At 40.7% G+C, this 21,132-nt stretch overlaps 1 protein-coding gene across 1 annotated transcript in view; it reads left to right on the forward strand.

The window, feature by feature from the left end:
* Positions 1–369: 369 nt before the first annotated feature.
* The window catches only part of NF1 (neurofibromin 1), a 171,086-nt gene continuing 150,323 nt past the window's right edge, over positions 370–21,132 (forward strand). The window contains exons 1-3 of the mRNA XM_024195430.2: positions 370–563; positions 16,574–16,717; positions 20,197–20,280. Coding sequence (XP_024051198.2) covers positions 504–563; positions 16,574–16,717; positions 20,197–20,280 — 288 coding nt within the window. The 5' untranslated portion in view covers positions 370–503. The remainder of the gene's footprint in view (positions 564–16,573; positions 16,718–20,196; positions 20,281–21,132) is intronic.

Consider the following 21,132-nt stretch of genomic DNA (forward strand, 5'->3'; position numbering starts at 1 on the left):
GGGGGGGGGGGGAGGGGATCAGAGCCCCAGGCTCAGTGGCAGGGCTGGGGGGAGGGGATCAGAGCCCCCCGCAGGCTCAGGGCGGGGGGGGGGGACACAATCCTAATTTATTTCTCCCTCAGCCCCATTTAGACGCACTGGCCTTTCTTTTATCCCACGCATGCCCCCGCTTCCCGGTCCACTGCGCACGCGCGACTTCCTCTTTCTCGCATGCGCGCTGACGGTTGGCTCCCGCTCCCGTAGCGCATGCGTGCGGGCCCTGCTGACCCTGCTCATGCGCTTTCCAAACGCCCCCCCCCCCCTTTCCCGGCCGTACGTTCCGCTGGGGGTGGGGGCGGACTGGGCTCCTGCTTCCGGTGTGGTGTCATGGCGGCCTCGGAGCTCTGATGGCTGCGGGGAGCTGAGAACCCGAGACCTAGCCAGGGACACCGAGACCCTCCCCGCCCCCTTCCTCCCTCCCCTCGGGGAGCCGCCCCCCTTCCCGGCCGGGCAGGCGGCGGGACATGGCGGCCCACAAGCCGGTGGAGTGGGTGCAGGCCGTGGTGACCCGCTTCGACGAGCAGGTAACGGGACGGAGGGAGGGGGCTGCCTGGGGGCGGGGGCCTACGTGGGCTGAGGTGTCTCGGGTGGGAGGGCGCGGGGCGCTGCCTCCCGCGGGGAGGGATGGGGCGAGGGCGATGCCCGCTCCGTGGACTGGGGGCGCCGCTCCCTCTGGGGGAAGGGGCCTGCTCGCTCCATGGACTGGGGCCGGGGGCTGCTTTCGGCTTCATGGGCTTGGGGGAGGTGCTTCCTTCCCCGCTTCTCAGCGCTGTGGAGGGGGGTAGGGGTTGTCGCTTCCTTGCTGCCCCCCCTCTCCCCAGCGCCCGGGCTGGGGTGACCGAGGGTGGGGAGTGGGAGGGAGGCGGTATGGGGTACCTCTCTTCTGGGGTGGAGGGGATCTGGGTGGCTGCTCCACATTGCACTGGGCATAGGCTGTGGTCGGGAGGGGGGCACTATTTAGTGGGGGCTGCTCCTACCTAGCATAGGCTCTGTGGGAGAGGACATGAGGGGCTTCTGCTTTCTTCCCCTTCACAGATTTGGGGGACGGGCAGCGGTGACTTTCCCCTGTGGTTAGATACTGCCACTATGATGGGCAGAGTGTTTATTGGAGGGTGGGGCCTGGGGACTTCTTGCTTGTCCATCCCACTCTCCCAAGTCATCTTATCCCCTTACTGGTGAAATTGCCTCCCACTCATTTCCGGATGGATGATCCCAGCCCCGATGGTGGGGTGGCTCCCTTGGGTTATATGGCCATTTTCATTGTTAGTTTCCTCTAAATACAAAGGGGAGGGGGCGGCTATCTCAGTTGTCCTTTTCCTTGTCGGTTCCATCCCCAGCCCCTCTGAAAAATCGCTTAAAGTTTTTGCTTGGTGTTAATTTTTATTCATTTAACTTGTCTCATTGTCATTGAGAGCGAGAGGGGATTAAAGCTTCAAAAGTGAGGAGTTTGGGGAGGGTAAAGTGGATGTTTATATGAAACTGCATCTGAATCAACTGGAAACACCAAACAAAGGCAGCTGGGTTGGGGGAGGGTCCTGGGTGTATATTGTTTCAGTGTTAGGCTTCTCTTTCTTTATAAGAGTCAATGCCTTTGGAAAGGATTTTCACTGAAAGTTTTGTGGTTGGAAGGAAGAGCAATCAATTTCTTGGTCTGGGGCTTGTGACTATATATTTCTCTGATCCACATGGAGAGACTGCTCATTGGGACTACATGGCTGCACAGACATTCCCAGTTGGTCTTAACATTAGTTCTTAGACTGCACATTCCTTCCTCTTCCCCCAAATGCCTTTCTGACATGGAAGCCAGGACTTGGTTTAGGGCGACTCGTTTGTTTCTATGTTTTCTCCTTTTGCTGTACTTGAATAGATCCTTCATGTGATTTGGGGGAGAGTATAAGATACTCCACTGTGTATACTTATCTATAGTAAACATTAAGCTGATTATGGAGGTTGAATTCTGTTCATCTGCCTTGGCTCTAAATATTTCTTAGCAGTATTATCTAGTGTTGATAACCTGCAGAAAAGATTGGGGGCTTGTAAAGATAAGACTTTCGCTTTTACCTTTCTTTTAAAAACAGATATGAATATAGTGTCTTTGCGAGAAAATCTTTGAGCTTCTCTATTTAATTTTTTTGAACAGTCAAAATGATGAGTTTTAATAACTATAATGTAGCATGCTTTGGGGCCTGTTATTTTGCACAGTAAACTAACTCCTTTTTGGCTTACCTTGAAGCATAGAGCATTTATTTTCAGTAAGTTTAAAAGGAATGGTACTTCTTTCTAATTATGCTTCCAGTAATTCAAGAAAACATTTCTTTGTGTACTGGTGTTAAAAGGCGTTAGGCGTTATCGTTTGTTTTGTTATGTATATTGTAGAATTGGGCTTGCCAACATCTGTTGGGAGTTAAGGACTTGATCTTTTTAAACAAGTATTTTCTTATACACTTCATGGAATAATTAAGTGTAGGTATACAGGAGGAATCCCTTCCTACTTCCATAGAAACAAAGCCCTTCAATTGTGAGTTAGCTGGAACACTGGAGTTACCGTTATGTTGAAAAAGTACTAAAGAGAATGTTGATTGCAATTGTCTTCCAGTTTGCATGATAGGTATGTCTTACAGGACTATTGAAATCAATTCAGTGTATAATTCCCATCTGTTTTAAGAAACTTATAGTTGTTGGTTTTTTACAAATTTGATAACACTTATGGATAAAGCAAAGAGGCCTGGATGATATACTAATATTCTGAAACCTTTTGAAATATTATACTGAACTATTTCCCCTTTCCAACTTACTTTATTTCATGTTGAGGTTTTCAAGTTTTGAGATTTCTTCTCATTTGCTTTGCCAATTCTGAGAGTGATCTTCATATTGGAAAGGCGACTTTGGAATGCAATTCAGAGCAAATGTTAGGGTATTCTTACGCCCTTAACTTTCTCTTCAGGTATTACCTATGAATTGTGGATAGATAATTAGCCAGTCCCTGAACTGCTACTAAAACAGCTATGTGAATGACCAGGTAATAATGGTACAACAATGAACGCTGATCCCCTGGTTGCATCTTTGACTGCCCAGCAGCTGCTAATTTGAGAAGCCAGTTTGAATGACTCTTCATTGAAGTACAGTGCTTGCAGTCCGATGCATACAATCCTCACTTCCTTTTTTACAGTGCTAGTAATGCATTTTCAGGTTTCTTTACTTGTGTGTGCGGGACCTTTTGATATCATCATTGAAGGAGGTGAACTAACACTGAATATTATACCAGGAGCATGTTTCTGTCACTGAGTAAAAAGGAAAACTCTTGTTTGCTGTTGTTTTCAGGTTTTGTTTTAAAAATTTACAAAATAGGATTTCAGTGAAAGATAGATGTAGTTACCTAGACAGTGTTTCCATGCATTTATAAAAACTCTTGTAATTATTATTTCAAAGTGACTAAAACAGTATTTTATTAAACAATAAGGACTAATCTATATTAAAGAAACAAACAAACAAAAATCAATCAGAGCAAACTTGTCCACTCTTGTTTATTTTCATAAATGTTTTGCTAACCAGAACACCTGTTGTGGGTATGATTCTGTATAATTAAAATGACTGGCAAGTGTGGGTTTGCATTGTAGGTCAGTCAACATCTGGCTACTGAATACATTTTTCAGAGCTATATGCCGCGCTCTCCCACCCCCAATCACCTTTGATTTTCAGATACTGTAATGTGGTCTACTTCAAGATCCCCTTCAAGACCACCTGGAGCCTTCAGCTGGCGCAGAAAGCAACTTCCCACCACATGAATGGGGCCAGGACATAGCAGAGTACATAGTGCAGAGATTTCAGGAGTATGCTGACTTCCTATTTGTTAGAAATTTTTATTGCCCGAGCGGTCTAGGACTCAGATATGAGATGACTCTCTCAATTCTCCATTGCAATAATTGAGATCGGCTGGGATGCTCTGGTAAAACTATCCAGGTTTGACAGCAGCGCTTTCATGTCAAGCATCTCTGCCTTTGTAATTTTCTCTTCTTGGTGGTCTGCCAGAGCCCAAGTTGGGCAAGCTTCAGGCCCCGATATAAGGAGCATTCATTTTGCTTAGTATTGGATTGTTTTGTTTTGCATCTTATTAATTTGGGTATTTTTCTGGTTTTCGTTGTTTGGTATATTTTTAACATTTGGTCTTCTAAGGCGTACTGGTGACTGGCAAGCAGTTTTAGGGTAGAGTATGTCATTTGTATCTTTCATGTTTTTGTAACTTAAAGCACCTCTAATCACTACAGGGGCAATAACCATTAATAAACAAAAATATTCCAAAACATAATAAGGCCTCCCTAAAATAAATGAAACTTAGGACTTTCTATAGAAAAGTCAGTCTACTTTTGAATTTTAATTTTTTTAACTATTTTCAAAGCATTTTTTAGAGCATATCACATTTTAGGTAGATAGAGGGAAAACCTATTAGATCATGAAATAGTCTCCCCAAACAGAGTAATGGCAGCCCCATTACTTGAGGCATTTAAAACTAGACTGTATTAAGCCCTACCAAATATAAGTACGGGCACAATCCTGTATTGGCAGTAAGATGGGTTAGAAGAATTAAGCGACTTCTTTCTCTCTGTAATATACATTAAGGAAAGAGACCCTTTGTTAAATGGACACTGTCAACAATAGTCACACATTTATAATGAGCTTTTATGAAACTCAGAACTAACAGAATTAAGAGTTGTTTTAAAGCAAATAAATATCATCTTGCTGTTTTTGAAATCTGTTGCAGCAGTAAGAATCTGAAATTGAACCTGATTTCATGGATTAATTTTTAATTATTTTTTTGCATCTCAGCAAAGCAACCACAAATAGTAACAAACGACATGTGAAAACATTATAAGAAAACTCAGCTCCTCAGACACAATGGAACTTTCTACCATAAAGGTAAAGCTTGTCTGTGTAGAACGCAGAACTTCCTTGGGGGTTGTTCTCAGACTGGAACGAACTCGTCTAGGAGCTAAGGACCATCACAAACCCTCACTTTTTATGCCAACCACAAGGCGCACTTCTTCAACCTGTTTTCTCTAACATAAACACTGAGCAGCATGGACATTTAAAAACAAGCCCCGGTCCAAAACACTTCACTTCACACACAAGTCTCCCTCTGGGGAGAGGATAGGAGAGAACGTTCCACACATGATAGACACGTGTTAGTCGTGTCACCTAATGTGCTGCTGGACAGTCCTCAGATGCTACAGTGATCATGGCAGTGTAAGAACCTACATTGAATAGAATAATTTTGTGTTAGTAATATAGCTAAAGATAACATTTGTTTACAGCATATGACTTTAAGTTGTCCCTTTCGTTAAAATATCATTACTAATAAATAGAACAAAGTAGTATTTTCTGAAGTCCATTGTTTTTTGCCATGTACTACGTTGCAAGATTATCTTACTGAACCGTGAGCTCTCAGGACCTGATCCTCTGCCCATTTATAGTTGGTGGAAAGATGCCCATTGACATTATGGGCTTTGGATCAGGCCCAGATAACACTGATACTGATTGAAAGAGAGCGCTTTTTATCTCTTCCCCTCTGTGTCCCAAAACACCCATGTGTTGCCATAAAATCTGTTCTTGTAGATCTTTCTGTAGAAGGGGAATAAGCAGATGTTTTCATATGTATGTATGCATGCTATTAAGGATTGTCATTACTGCATTTCCACTAGAAATTTTCTTTCCAGATGTCAGTACCTTTATTTAAAGGGGGAAGAGAGAGACTGCAGCCAGTTTATACTTGAAGAGGGGCTTGGAGTTGAATCTTGAATGCACTTGAATTAGTTTATTTTCAAAAAGTTTTCTGCTGGAAAAATTTGTTTTCAGAAGATCCTACTTATAATATCCATTCTATTTGAGTATTGTGTCATGGCCTAGCAATACTGAAATTTGTGTTGTGTTGTTTTTTTTTTGTTTGTTTTTTTTTATTTTGTTTTAATGAAAATAGTGTTTGTGAATGTGCAGGTTTATAGTTCAGAGCTTTTGCCAGGCTGCATTTAGTATGTCCATTTTTTAATCCTTGAAATTCAGTGACGTGTATGCTGGCTTTCACACAAGTTGAAATGGTCACTTTTTCCATTTAAAGTGTTAATGGACTTTATGCATGTCTCAGGAACACTGAAAGTAAAGGTGTTAAAGGTAAACTTTTGCTAAACTGAAATAATTAAACCTCGTCTTTATTCCAAATATCAGTTAATAAAGAAACTTTCACGGTTCTTTGTTTACCTGTCTAAAACTGGTAGAATGTCTTGATCACTCATTTCCAAGATATTCCAATCAATGCTATCAATTTCTAATTAGATACAGTTGCTATCAATGTCCATATATGTTTTAGGAAAATGATTTTGTATTTTTGTGTATTTAAACAAGATTATGTGGAACAAATGCAGATGTTTCTTTGGCACACTTACAAAAGATATTTATTTTCTTAATAACTTGACATCTGCAAAACAGAGGAGAGTCCCTTAGCTAAGGTGCCTGAGGATATAGGCACTTCTTCCTCTAATGGGATACCACTCCCCAAAATATTACGGTTTTGTATGCTGTCAGAGACCACACTGCTCTGCACAATGCAACAGCTATGTAAGTTCTTTAGTAGAATCTGCTTTTAAGTCTTAAAGCCATCTTTCAGGATCTAACTGTAGAGATCCTGTTAAGTACCGGTATGTTTTTAAATGCCTTTTTATATCAGTTTACTTTCTCTTCTGTAAATTGCCAATAAATACTTCGATTGGTTTTTCACTATTAAATCTGAGAAGTTACTGCCTGGCACTTTTGAAAGGAATGAAGTGCTTTCCTTGCTAGAGGAGACAGGTAAAAAAAGTGAGTGCACGTGGACAGGGTCAAAGGCACAGGGAAGGTTGTGGTATATACCATTGTAGATGCAAAATGGGCCAAACGATCTGAGGCTACAAGGCGCCCTTGCGGAACAGTTGTTAATTTATAGCACATTAATGCTTAAAGCCTTCAATAAACTACCATGTGACATTCTGTGGGGATGTGGAAAAAGGTATTGAAATGGTGTTCTAGGAGTATTTTCTAAGATACCAGTAGCAGGCATTTTATGCTGCTAAGCATCTGTGAATCTGACAAATTTTATTCTTTAAATAGCATATTTCTGTGAAGGGGTTTTGAACTTTTATTTTTTATGAAGCCAAAGTTGGAAGAACCTCATATCGCTTTGCTTTTGCAGTTGCAAGGGGAATTTGCATCTCCTGCATAATTAAAATAACAAAATCTATTGAAAACTTAGTTTAAAAGTGGTGAATAAGTGGGTTGACTTTGTTTGCATGCTTCTGTTTTCTTGAGACTTGGTTTCCAACTCCAGCGCTTTTCAAGATTTATATATTTTGTTGTCCGTCTTTTGGAAGCGTAAAATAAAAAGCTAAAAATCTAGTGACCCAGTGTAGACAGTACTTTTCCCCCACCAATAACAAATTTCTATTGTTATCGCTTAAGAATTGTAAGATTCTTGGACAGATTTGATAATGATAAAATAATCATAGCAAAGTCAGCAGAAATCATAAATAGGTAGAAAGCATTTTAGAAGTTAGGTATGGAAATTCATTTGTGTACAGTCTACATTAGATTGACTTATGTTGTCTACATGGTCAGAGTATAAGTTTTGATCATCGGAGAGCTTGCGTTAACAAGTAAGTCTATATAAAGATTCTTCAGCTTCTATCAATGAAGCTTTCAAGAGACTTGTGTATTTACTATATGTAGTTCTGGTTGATGGACAGCTGGGGTCCCCAACGCGGTGCCCGCGGGCGCCATGGCGTCTAAGTGCGCCCGCGTACTGGCCGGCGGACGAGCATCCGCCGAAATGACGCCGAATTTTGGCAGCGACGTCTCTGGATGATGCCACTTGTCGGCGGCATTTTGGTGGATGCTCATCCGCTGCCACGATCCTTCGTCTGGGGACCACTGACGTACAGGATGAGTTGTGCTTTCTATGTTCTACATTGGTATATTAGAATAAAACATACTGGTTGAAAGTAGGATGTAAAATATTAAACAGTTAACTGATTAACCGATAAATTAGTCTTAATGTTAATATATTGCTGTTAACGTTTAAAACAGATTGGTAAAATAATTTTGTGACATTTTACATCCCTACTTGCGCTGTCATTTCCTCAACCCGGCTGCGCTCCCTACCTCCACATCTGAGCACACCATGTGCATTAACAAATCTGCCTCTTCCCTATCCTCATCCCACTCAGCAGCAGCGCCCAGGACAGGACAAGCCGAGCTGACCTTGCATGGCGATGGTTCGGGAGCCCAGAACAGCGTGGACAGGGAGCGGTCGAAATGCGTAGTACTCTTGGGGTATCAGCGCTGGCTTCCAGGGTTGGGTGCCTCGCTCCCTGCCAGGAGCCAGCACAGGGACCCTGGCTGGGCACATTCCCTCCCCCACAGACATGAGTCCCTTGCTCAGGGAGCAGCTGCTGCTTCCTGCTGCCCCGCCACTCCTGCAAGACACCTTGTCCCCCCCGGGAGACTCCACTGAGCCCCTGGACACCGTCAGGGCCCAGGCCGCTGCCGGGTGCAGCGGGCTGAGGGGGCGGGTGGTGCTGTAAAAAATAGTTACATCCCTAATTGAAAGACTGTACTCAGACTAGTTATCAATGGTTCGCTCTCAAACTGGGAGGGTGTATCTAGTGAGGTCCCTTATGGATCAGTCCTGGTTCCAGCACTATTCAATATTTTCATTAAGGACTTGAATAATGGACTGGAGTGTGTGCCTATATAATTTGCAGATGACATGAAGCTGGGAGGGGTTGCAGATACTTTGGGAGACAGAATTTTAATTCGTCAGGGTCATTTTGAATTTGAGAACTGATCTGATGTCAACAGGATGACATTCCATAGAGAGAAATGCAAAGAAATACACTTAGGAAGGACAAATCAAATGGTCAACTACAAAATGGGGAATAACTGACTCAGCAGTATTAATACTGCAGAAAAGGATCTGGGGGTTATAGTGGATCACAAACTGAATATGAGTAAACAATGTGTTGGAGTTGCAAAAAAACCCTAATATTCTGGGGTGTATTAACACAAGTGTCATATGTAAGACATGGGATATAATTGTCCCGCTCTATTCGGCACTGGTGAGGCCTCAGCTGGAGTACTGGGCACCACACTTTAGGAAAGATGTAGACAAATAGGAGAGAGTACAGAAGAGCAATAAAAGTGATAAAAGGTTTGGAAAACCTGACCTAAGAAGAAAGGTTTAAGAAAACAAAACTGGGCATGTATACTCTTGAAAAAAGAAGGCTGACGGGGGGGACCTGATAAGTCTTCAAATATGCGAAGGGCTGTTATAAAGAAGATGGTGATCAATTGTTACCCATATCCACTGAAGGTAGGATAGGAAGTAATAGGCTTAATCTTCAGCAAGGGAGATTTAGGTTAGATATTAGGAAAAACTTTTTCTAACTATAAGGATAATTAAGCACTCGTTCAGGCTTCCAAGGGAATTTGTGGAATCCGCATCATTGGAGGTGTGTAAGAACAGGTTGGACAAACACATGTCAGGGATGGTCTAGGTTTACTTGGTCCTGCCTTCAGCGCAGCAAACTGGACTTGATAACCTCTTGAGGTCCCTTCTAGTCTTGCATTTCTTTTATTCTAACATGGTTGTCAACACAACCTGGCATTTTATTATTGAGGCTTCCTTACAAAACTACTTTATGGCTTTTCCTGTTGGTTGCCTCCTGCAATGAGGTCCTATAAGGTTAAGAACTCGGAAGTCTGAATAGAAGGAAAACTACAGGTATGACCCAGCTAGTGTCATCTTCCTATTTTTTTTCTGTCATAACACTCATCGCCACAGAACAGGACAAAATATTGAACTACCAGCAATGTTGTTCCTTTTATAGTGAGCAGTTCAATATTCTAGTCCTCTCAGTGCTTGTCTGTACTCAATTTTTGTACTGATTTAGCCATCAGTTTAGAAACAGATCTGATTAAATCAGCGCAAGCCCATACGGTTGTACTGCTATAAAGGTGATTATATTGGTATTTATTTTATTTACCAATATAGTTACATTGGTACAATAACTTATAGCGCATAGGAATTGTTTCTTCCAGAGTGCTAATGCCCTCCTCTTCAGATCAGTGAGGGCAACTGCTGCATTTGCTTAGATCAGTCTTCCTTTAGATTCGTGACCCTCCTAACCTTTGCCATTCTGTTACGTTTGGGCTTAAATATGTCCACTTTGTAGCTTGGATTGGGTAGGTAGTAATGTGCACATTGTTAGTTTCAGGATTCAGTCTGATGAGGTATGCTTCATGTTACATTTTCCCCTTTTTCCTAATTTTCCTTATAATAATGAATATAAAAGCATTGTAGGAAGCCTCTTCCTTTCACCCTCAGACTATATTTTTTGTATAATAAGAAAAATATTTAACTATAAGCGTTTTGGTTTCACTTATTCCTGTAATGACATTACATTGTTTGCAATGTTGTAGCTATGTTGGTTCCAGGATATAAGTCCCAAGATAGGTGGGGTAATATCTTTTAGTGGACCAACTTCTGTTGGGGGAAGAGACAAGCTTTCGAGCTACACAGAGCCCTTCTTCGGGTCTGGAGAAGGTAACCAAATTGTCTGAGTTAAATGCAAGGTGGGACATGCTGTAGGAGACCATTTAAAATGGAGAGGGCAATTGTTTATATTGTTATAATGAGCCATAAAATCAGTGTGTCTGTTAAGTCCATGGTGTTTAGAGTCCAGCAGAGTTATGAATTTCAGTTCCCAGGCTTGCCTTTTATACAGGTTTCCTCTGAGGATGAGGACTGAGAGGTCAGATATGGAGTGATCGCTTCGTCAAAAGTACTTACCCAGGGTGATAGGCTGTTTTTGGTCTTTTATCATTTTTCTGTGTGAGTTTACTTGAGAGCACAGTGATTGTCAGATTTCACTTGTTCCGGCATTTGAAGCACTGGATGAGATACACCACATGTTGTGATAGGCATGTGTGGGACCCATGGATCTTGACAGGTGTGTTGCAGGGGTATTGATCATCAGGTATCCTAGTTTTCTGTGATTAAAAAAACCAAAAGTATCTGATTAAAAAACACACACAAATCTGTGTTTTTCAGTGATTAAAATGAAATGCTGAACTTTAGTTTCCCTAGCCACAATAGTGAGCCCGGAGCTTCACTGCCCGGGGCTCAGGCTGTCAGCTCTGGTTCGGTTAATATGGTGAGCCAGATAATGGAGACTCGGATAAACAGGGTTCTACTGTATATGTTTTAATTTTTTCACAAAATGTAAAAACTAAAGATTCTCTGTTTGCTTTAAAAAAAAAAAAAAAAAATTCAACGTTTTTCCATGGGCAGCTGATTTCTAGGATCCCTGCTGATCATTGTAGCCGTGGAGATATATCTACAGATTTTGCATCTGTTCGGGCAGGGTCTGGTGCTGTGCTGAGTTTGGTGTATCCTGGTCTGTGTGGGGCTTGTTTCTGATGATGAGCTTGTTGAGGGTGGGGAGTTGTTTAAAGGCCAGAAGAGGGGGTTCAGGAAAGATTGGTCCCAACCAATTTTTTCCCCTTAATATTTCTTAGCTCACTTAGTTCCTTAATGTTTTAAGAATGATCTACACTGAGAAGAGGGCTATTAAATAAATGACACTTGGGCCAGGTCTACACTATAAACTTGCATGGGTGTAACTAAGGGCTTTTCTACACTTACATTTTATAGCGCTCTAACTTGCTGGCTCAGGGGGGTGAAAAATCAAATTCACCCCCCTGAGTGCAGCAAGTCTGAGCACTTTAAAGCGCTGGTGTAAACAGGCTCCAAGCGCTGGGAGCTGCACTCCCAGAGCTTGGAGCTAATCCCCTCGTGGAGGTGGATTGCCAGGAGCTCTCTCGCGCGCGACCACACTTGCACTTCAAAGTGCTGCCGCAGGAGCGTTCCCGCAACAGCACTTTGACGTTTCCAGTGTAGCCATGCCCCTTGTCATTCAGGAGTGTGAAAAATCAACACTCCTGAGGGACAGTTATACCGACCTAACTCCCAGTCAACTATGTCAACAGGAGGGCTTCTATCAACATAGCTACTGCCTCTCATGGAGGTGGATTTAACTATATTCATGGCATAGTAGCATCTTCACTGAAGCGCGAGCAGCTGTGCCACTGCAGTGTTTTAAGTGTAGACCCAGCTTTGATCATTATTGATTTAATTGGTTTGACATTCCTGTGCTCAATGTTTTGTGAAGTAGTGTTAGTTTATCAACATCTTTTGGCTTTGTATTCAACTCCAAAAAGTTTAGCAATGAAAGAAACAACTTCTATTAAGCTTTTAGACCGCGATCAAAATTCCCATTTTTAAGCCATCTCACAAGTTTGTCAGTATGTCATTAAAACAATATAGCGCAAAGTGCTGACATTCTCCCAAGAAACTCGCAAAACTAATGATGAATTTTTCCAGTAGGCCAAAACCATACAACTTTAAAATGTAACATCAAACAAAACATTGATCTGAAAAATTAAATGACATTGCCACCTCCAACTTGGGGGGGGGGGGAAACGGGGGGGATTAAGTACATTTCTAATGTTCAATATTTTCTCAGTCTTGTAAATGTGTCTTTAAAATAGCATAGTTTATTGCTATTTTAGCAGGTAAAACGAAGTGTGTGTTCTATGTACATTTTCCTTTGTACCCCCACTTATCCCTGCTGGCATTCAGGCACTGAACAGGTACAATGACATCTACTCTCAAGTCAGGCTACGGTACAGCTGTTAAACAGTTATTCCATATAGAATTGTATTGCAGACTTTCATGTCAAGATACTTAGGAAGGATAGTCATAATTTTCATGACATAAAACTTCTCTGGGTTTAAAGACATTCGTTGATGACTAGATCAGTTGGTCCAGAGTTTAGATAGACAGACCAAATGCAACTTTTTATCTCACTGTTGTTGTATTAAAAGGAAGTTTATACATTTTAATATGATAAATGAAGGGTTAAGATACTACAACTTTATTCAGTGATGACCAAAAACCTTTAAGCACTTGATAATTTTTTAGCCATGTTAACTGCCTGGCATTTTTCCTTTAGTTCTTAAATTCTGTGGCATTTTGAGAGACTGGGTTTCCAGTTCACATCCTTTTTCAAGCCATAGTCATCTCTTTGAACATCCATGTTTTTCAGAATCTCAGACTGTTCTAGTGGAATCCAGTTAAAAACCAGAAGAAAGTAACATTTTAAATATTTGATATTTTATAATTGAAATTGAGATACTTAGGGTCTGCTCTAAATCCTAAAGTGTGTGTATATAATTGGGAAACATAGATGCGTTGATTGCATTCTTGTTTTCCTAATCTGTTGTCTTTTTTAAATATAAAGCTTCCATAAAGTGAATTTCAACAAAGCACTTCTTCCTACATTTTAATTTGGTCTGATACTTTTTAACTAGTAAACTGTACACAAGGGACATGATTGGTCTGTGACCTTTGAAGAATTTACTGAGTACAGTTTGAAACAAAGTGTCTAGTGTTCAGAATAGGATTAATATCTGTTGAGTTACTCTGAGTTTTCTCTTATCTGTGCTGGAATAGTTACATCTCAAGTCTGACTTTTACTATTTGATGTAGAGGATCTTCTTTGGAAGTCACTTTTCTGAATAAGGTTGGAAGAAATTTTAACTTTCACTGTTGTAGAATTGGTAACATTTAATTTTTGCAATCACAAAACTTTACTATAAATCTATATATCTGATTTACGGAAAAGATGGGAGGAAACAGATTTATCTTGCCAACTAAGCACCTGACTTGAGTCGGTCAGAAACGTTTAGACATACCAAAAGTTTAAATATCAATGATCTGTATACAACTAAAATGTCCTCTAAGTTATTAGGCAAGGTGGGTGAGGTAATATCTCTTAAGGTTTGTCCACACTGCAATTAAAAACCCACGGCTGGTCTGTGCCAGCTGACACAGGCTCAGGCAAAGGGGCTGTTGAATTGTGGTGTAGATGTCCGGGCTTAGGCTGGAGCCTGGGCTCTGAGACCCTCCCGCCTTGCAGGGTCCTAGAGCCCGTGCTCCAGCCCAAGCCTGGACATCTACACCGCAATTAAATAGCCCAAGCCCTGCGAGCCCGAGTCAGCTGGCATGGGCCAGCTGTGGGTTTTTAATGCAGTGTAGTCATATCCTTATTGGACAACTTCTGTTGGTGATTAGCAGGGAGATGTTCAGCAGCAAGCTCTTTGGGGCAGGGACCAAGTCTCCATATACGTTTGTGCCTAGCACTATGGAACTCCGTTCCTGACTGGAACCTGAGTGCTGCTGCAGTGTAAATATGAATATTTTCTTAAATAGTGAAGCAAGGACAATGTGAAGGTAAGATGTATAACTGGCAACACTGCAACCAATTCCCTCTTCGTTAGGGAATTGTAGTACCTTAAGACTATCAACATTTCTCTGAGTTCTTTAAGCACCTTCTGACTTGAAGTGATCTTGTAGTATTTAGTTTTAGTGAAGAGAGGTGGCCTGACATTTCCCTAAATGAACATCTAAAGAATGGCCTTGCCAATCCAAAAGTTACAGAATTTGATTGCAGTGGCATTATTTTAGCGACACTGCTGAAACTTTTGGTCTTATTTAAGATCTAGTAAAAGGTGGTAGTATAGATTAGCATGGAATGTGCTTGCAGCGAATACTTGACATGGTACTTTTTTTTTTCTCTGTCTGACAGTCAGGATTTCCTAATGGAACCGCTTTAAACCAGTAGCTATTGTTGTGTTCTTAGTGCTGTGCAGTTAGTTATATGCCGTTATACTTCTATCATAAAATGATACCTGTTATATAGGGTAATTTTTCACAATGTAATCTCCTGCAACATAGTGTATAAAATGGATGGTTTTAAAAAAAGCTTTCTTTGAAAGATGGAGGGTGCAAAGGTAGGGATTGGTTTTGCAGTCTCTGTTTGAAGCCACTAGAGCATGTCTAGATGAAAAAAATGATAGCATTTTAAAATAAAGTTAAACATAACTTTAAATGTGACTTTGCACCTAGTTAGACAAGGCAAATTGTGTTAAAAAATGTTAGCTGGTCATGGTCACCCCTTGGCTCATCAGAATGGGGGGAGGGATAGCTCAGTGGTTTGAGCATTGGCCTGCTAAACTCAGGTTGTGAGTTCAATCTTTGAGGGGCCCACTTAGAGATGTGGGGCAAAATCAGTATTTGGTCCTGCTAGTGAAGGCAGGGGGCTGGACTCGATGACTTTTCGGGGTCCCTTCCAGTTCTATGAGATAGGTATATCTCCATATATTTATATTTTTTAATGCTGTAGTGTGTTTTAAATCTATCCCTGTCTGAGACCGGAAAACTCACTAAGTTACACTGAGGTTTATACTCAAAATAGGTTTTTTCTAAAATACACCTCTACCCCGATATAATGCTGTCCTCGGGAGCCAAAATATCTTACTGCGTTATAGGTGAAAGCGCGTTATATCGAACTTGCTTTGATCCGCCGGAGTGCGCAGCTCTCTCCCCCCCCTCCCCCGAGCACTGCTTTACCGTGTTATATCGGGGTAGAGGTGTATGTTTGCTAGTACATTAGTTAAAACATATTTAACACATTTTGCGACAGTCTTCTAGATTATGAAAACAATCTTAGCCTTAGGATATGTCTGTATTTCCTTTCTTAGCTGAAACACACAGTTCCTTTCTAATCATTTGTTATTACATAAAGATATGGAGCTTGGAAAGATTGGGTCTAAACTCTTTGCAAGAAGTGTGTTAAGACTAAACACCTCCATGTGATTCGAGGAATTTTCCTGCCTCAGAATGGGATAGATTTAATGGATACTAAAACATGCTGAAGCGTTAGCAATTTATTGCTCTTGTGCAAGCGGCTCTGGCATTGCTTGATGCCTGATTTTGTAGTTTCACACAATGCTGCTGTGCTGCTTGTTGATGGATGTGGCTCTGTCGGAAACTTTCCAAAACAGTTAGATGGAATTGCAGTGATTATTGGAATGCTTCTTAGACCTGAATGAGTTTGTCACCTAGGATAGATCTCTGAATTTCTCTTATCCTATTGTCATACTTTTTATCCTGACAAAAGTTTCAATGGAGGTTTTGAAGTCAATGTGTAGCTTCATAAATACAGAAGACTTACTTTTTTTGCTAAGATTTTTGTGAAAACAGGACGTGTCTCTAGGTGCTTGTTCAATTTCATTGCTTAGTGACTTGTGATCATACTTCTCTGACACTGAATTGGATTTGTTTGGAAATTGTCACAGAACAGATGTTTGGCTTTAGTTGAGAAATAAGCAGTAAAAACAGGTGAATCTTGATTTTGCTTCCTGCAAATGTCCCTAGCAGAAAAAGATGAGAAATATAATAAAATGTTACTGTAAGATTGTCTTTAATAGAATGTTTTACAACATAGTCTATAGAGCTTCAAGGAATCTTTAACCTTCCTGTAAAACTGTAAATCTCTAACTTAATATACAAATACTAAGTAATGCTACTTTTTTTTTTTTTTTTTTGCAGCTTCCCATAAAAGCCGGCCAGCAGAATACCCACACCAAAGTCAGCACAGAACATAACAAGGAATGTCTCATCAACATTTCCAAGTACAAGTTTTCCCTGGTCATAAGTGGTCTCACTAATATCTTAAAAAATGTTAACAATATGGTAAGTTTTCTAGGTTTGGTTTATTGGATGCTTTTGAAAATGGTTATACCTTTTTATTTACAGAAACTTTGTAGAATGTCTAGTCTGACATTGACTCAAATTGCTGTTTCGTTTTGTGCATTTAATAGGGTACCAGTTAACTTACAGATTTTTTTTTTTAACTTCTAATGCAGTAAAGTTTACCAACAAAATTGAAATGAGCATCCACATTGCATGTGAGGATGATGGGGGAATGTGGGCAACAAGGTCTAAAAGGAAGAACGTTAGTAATGCTGCATCGGATGACCCAGAAGGTGTCAGTCACAGAGGGAATGGACAGGGTGGAAAAGTGCATATGGCTAGGCTAGGGGTACACCCAACACATGCCCTCTTAGACCTGGGTTTGTAAGCAATCCTTGGATGTCTGCTCTCCAAACCAAGTGGAATATGTTTTGTAAGTGGTGCACTTGATCACTGGGAAATGGGTTCTCTCTGTACAGTTGCATAAGCATGTCATTTAACTAATGAAGCAATATTTTGCAGCCTTGGAGGAGACCGAAGAGGGCATTTGGTCAGAGGTATCCAGTGAACAGCATCCAGAGCAATGGGAGCTGTTCTAATCCTTTCTGCTAGAATGTGTCCTGCCAGGAAGAGGAATATTGGAAGAGGGAAAAACGAACAAGCATTTAAAACAAACCTAGGGCATTAGATTCTTTTCAGGATCTGTTCAGACACTATGCATAAGTGCATGGTGCAGTCATTTGCAAGTTGCCATCTCATAAATTACATTTAAAAACAAAAAGAACAATCCAGGAGCCATACAAGATTATCAGCCGAGAACCATGAAGGAAAAGGCTTGAAAAAGACTCTTTGGCCTAGTGGTAGTCTTACAGAGTTAATCTCCTGAGCACATCCCTTAGAGGCTTGTAAGGGATGCTTAGCTTGAGTGGAGTGTTTCCTTGATATTTTCCCCCTCTGACACTTGATGTAGCTTGCAGTGTTTCTTGGGTGGATCAAGGACCTCCTTAACACTGAGTTCTTGCGGGCAGCAGGTTAAAGTCAAGGGACAGAAAAAGGTTCAAGAAGACCTTCCCACCAAACTTCAAAAAGACCCTTTCAAACTCAAATTTGTAACATTAAATGAACAGTCTCCCTCTATACTGTTTGTTTGTGAAATGCAGCAAGGCAGAGCATAGAATCACTTTCAAAAATATACTAAAACATTATTGAAACTTCACCCTCATTAAATTAACATTGACAACTAATTTGATAGAGTGCAGTAGACAAAGGGGGATGGGGAGGAACAAAGGAAAACTATTAAATATGGATCCTAAGTGTTCATTCTAGGACAAATAAAAATTACCAATGGGGCAGGCAAGATGAGAAATTGTAGTTACTTTGAAAAAGTGGAGGGAGAAGAAATGAAGCAAATTTCATAGGCAATCAACTTCCAAACCATCAGATCCATCATGACAGCACTCAGGGTGGGCTCCCTAAAGGGCCAATAGTATGTGAACATGTCCTCACCAGAACAAGAGAATGAGTAGCTTATACTTACACTAATGGACATAAAAATTAATAGTGCCAACTCAAAAGTAAATCAGCCACACTATAGATATCAGTTGTAAGGAGTCCTGATAAATAAGAGTGTAAAGCTATACAATTCGAAACAAAAATTCTGTATTGTATCTGATGTGTGTAGCTGAGGCCTGGCCTGACATGAGCAATTAAAACCTGGAAGGAGGCTTCATTTCTTGGAAGATAAAATTAGGGAGGTAAAGAGATCATTAGGTTGAAAAAGACAGAATGTCTGAGCCATCTAAAATGAGAGGGAGAACACCCAGGGAACCATTTACTAACAGTGGACAAAGATGAACCTGGAATATGAAAGTTCAGGTTCTACATGAACAGCACATGGCGAGAAGATGCTGCACGGGATTGGTTCCTGCAAAGTAACCAAACCAATCCAAAAACGTGTGATGCAATGTATAGTAAATGCAGTGTAATTTGTACATGTATATAAAGTGTGTAACTTTGGATGTGTGGCATGCCCTATACCCACCCCATTCACTTGAGTCTTATCAACTCAGCATAGCTTTGCTGTATGCCAAATAAAGGGACCCGAGTAGTGAAATCTGGAGTTTGAGTGTTTTGGATCCCAGAGAACTGGACAAGGTGTTCTGGATAAGCCATGTGGGAAAGGTCTCTGAGGGAATACCAGCCATGTACCACTTTTAGTACCACTTTTCATGGAAAATGGCCCAAAAATTATTAGTCTGACTTGGTACTTCCAAGTGAATCCCTCCATAAAGTGCAAAAATAGAAGAATGAGTCTTTTCATATCAATGTTCTATACTCAATAGCAAGACTTAACTTTTCCTATGGTTGAGGAAGAGAGAACTGGATGAGATGCTCCAACCAGCTAGCAATATTTTTCAAGCACTCCTTCAGTATGGAGACCAGACTGTGTGTCATTAGTCTACTCCATGTTTAGAAAAGATAGCTTCAAGAGGCCTCCTGCTCAGCTAAAGCCTACAGATATTTGAACTAATCTTTCAAGCAGTTTTAATTATCGCATCATTTTTAGAAGCTTCTTACTGTGTGTTCTATCTACAGTCAATGGAACTAAATACATTTTTTGGCTAACCCTTCTCTGCTTTGTTTTGCTGTTCCAATCTGAATATTGATACACTTAGTCATTGGCGCTGGTAGTGAAATTAGATGCTAGTTTAAATATGTGATAGACTCTTGCATCCTAGATTTAAAATGTGGCATCCGCTTTGAAGATCCAGTAGTGTATTTGTGTTTCTTCCTGTGGTCTATGCTAAATTCTATAGCAGTCAAACTAAGTTTGTATCCATGGATTTGTGGAAACCTCAGTTCTGTTAAGTATTGTCTTGGCAATAAAATACAGCTCTAAAGAAATCAGATACGTTAGACAAACAGTAATAGCTACTAAAATAGAATTTTGGGGTCATGAAAGTAAAGGACTTGCTAGGCTCTCTAGTTGTTCTACTAGTGCACCTCCAATACTAATTGGCCTGCCTGTCCTGTCCCTTGTTATCTTTGTTCAATTTATGTCATTCACTCCAAAACAGTTTGTTTACTTCATGCTAGGAACTAAGAAGGAACTATTAATCTCATTTTCACTGGCCCTATTTCTAAATTTGAACCCAGAGCTCCAAAGGTGGAAAGGCTAGAGCATTGGGGGGAGGGATAGTTCAGTGGTTTGAGCATTGGCCTGCTAAACCCAGGCTTGTGAGTTCAATCCTTGAGGGTGCCATTTAGGGATCTGGGGCAAAAATCTGTCTGGGGATGGGTCCTGCTTTGAGCAGGGGGTTGGACTAGATAACCTCCTGAGGTCCCTTCCAACCCTGATATTCTATGATTAACCTACTGTGCTGCTTAATCCCCAGCAGATTTTCTGTATCACCTAAATGCTGCAATGGGCTACCAGTCAGATTTTTGCACTGGAGCTAAATCTGTACCTTTTCTTGTAGAGGATATTTGGAGAAGCTGCTGAAAAGAATTTATATCTCTCTCAGCTGATTATATTGGATACACTGGAAAAATGTCTTGCTGGGGTAAGTAGTCTAATTTATAATTGCTGAGTTTCTGAATCAGATGTAGACACAGTGAACAGAAGTTCTATAAACGTGTGTGTATAGTAGGTAGTAGTAAACTAACAATCATTTGATTTACGTCACATAGAATTAATGCTAATTTTAGAAAAACTCCTATGAAATAGTTAATGTAACTGATAAAATAACAATGTGTAGAATGGTTTCAGAGTGGTAGCCGTGTTGGTCTATATCAGCAAAAAGAACAAGGAGTACTTGTGGCACCTTGGAGACTAACAAATTTATTTGGGCGTAAGCTTTCGTGGGCTAAAACCCACTTCATTGGATGCATGCAGTGGAAAAAAACATAGGAAGATAGATAGAGAGATAGATATATATAGATATATATATATACACACACACACACACACACACACACGGAGAACATGAAAAAATGGGTGTTGCCATACCAACTCTAACGAGACTAATCAATTAAGGTGGGCTATAAGCAGCAGGAGAAAAAAAAACTTTTTTAGTCTCTAAGGTGCCACAAGTACTCCTAGTTCTTTTTAATGTGTAGAATGTCCATCCTCCCTCCCCACCCCCAATTAACAATGATCAAAAATGCCTCGACTTGTTAACTAAATGGACAAAGGAAGGTTTCAGATCTAACCTTTCCTCCACTTCACTTCCAAACTTCTAATATTATATGTTTCTCTACAACAATTCATATAAAAAGAATAAACCATTGTGTGCATGGAAAACAAATTTAAGTAAAGTAATGGGGTTCAGTGTTAAGCTTCCATTGCATTTGTATAAACTGTAGGTGGATGGGGAGATTCTAAGTAGGGTTACAAACAAAATTATAAAAATGGT

The sequence above is a fragment of the Terrapene carolina genome, unplaced genomic scaffold (assembly GCF_002925995.2).
Source record: "Terrapene carolina triunguis isolate 2854851 unplaced genomic scaffold, T_m_triunguis-2.0 Scaffold231, whole genome shotgun sequence".
NCBI classification, from domain to species: Eukaryota; Metazoa; Chordata; order Testudines; family Emydidae; genus Terrapene; species Terrapene triunguis.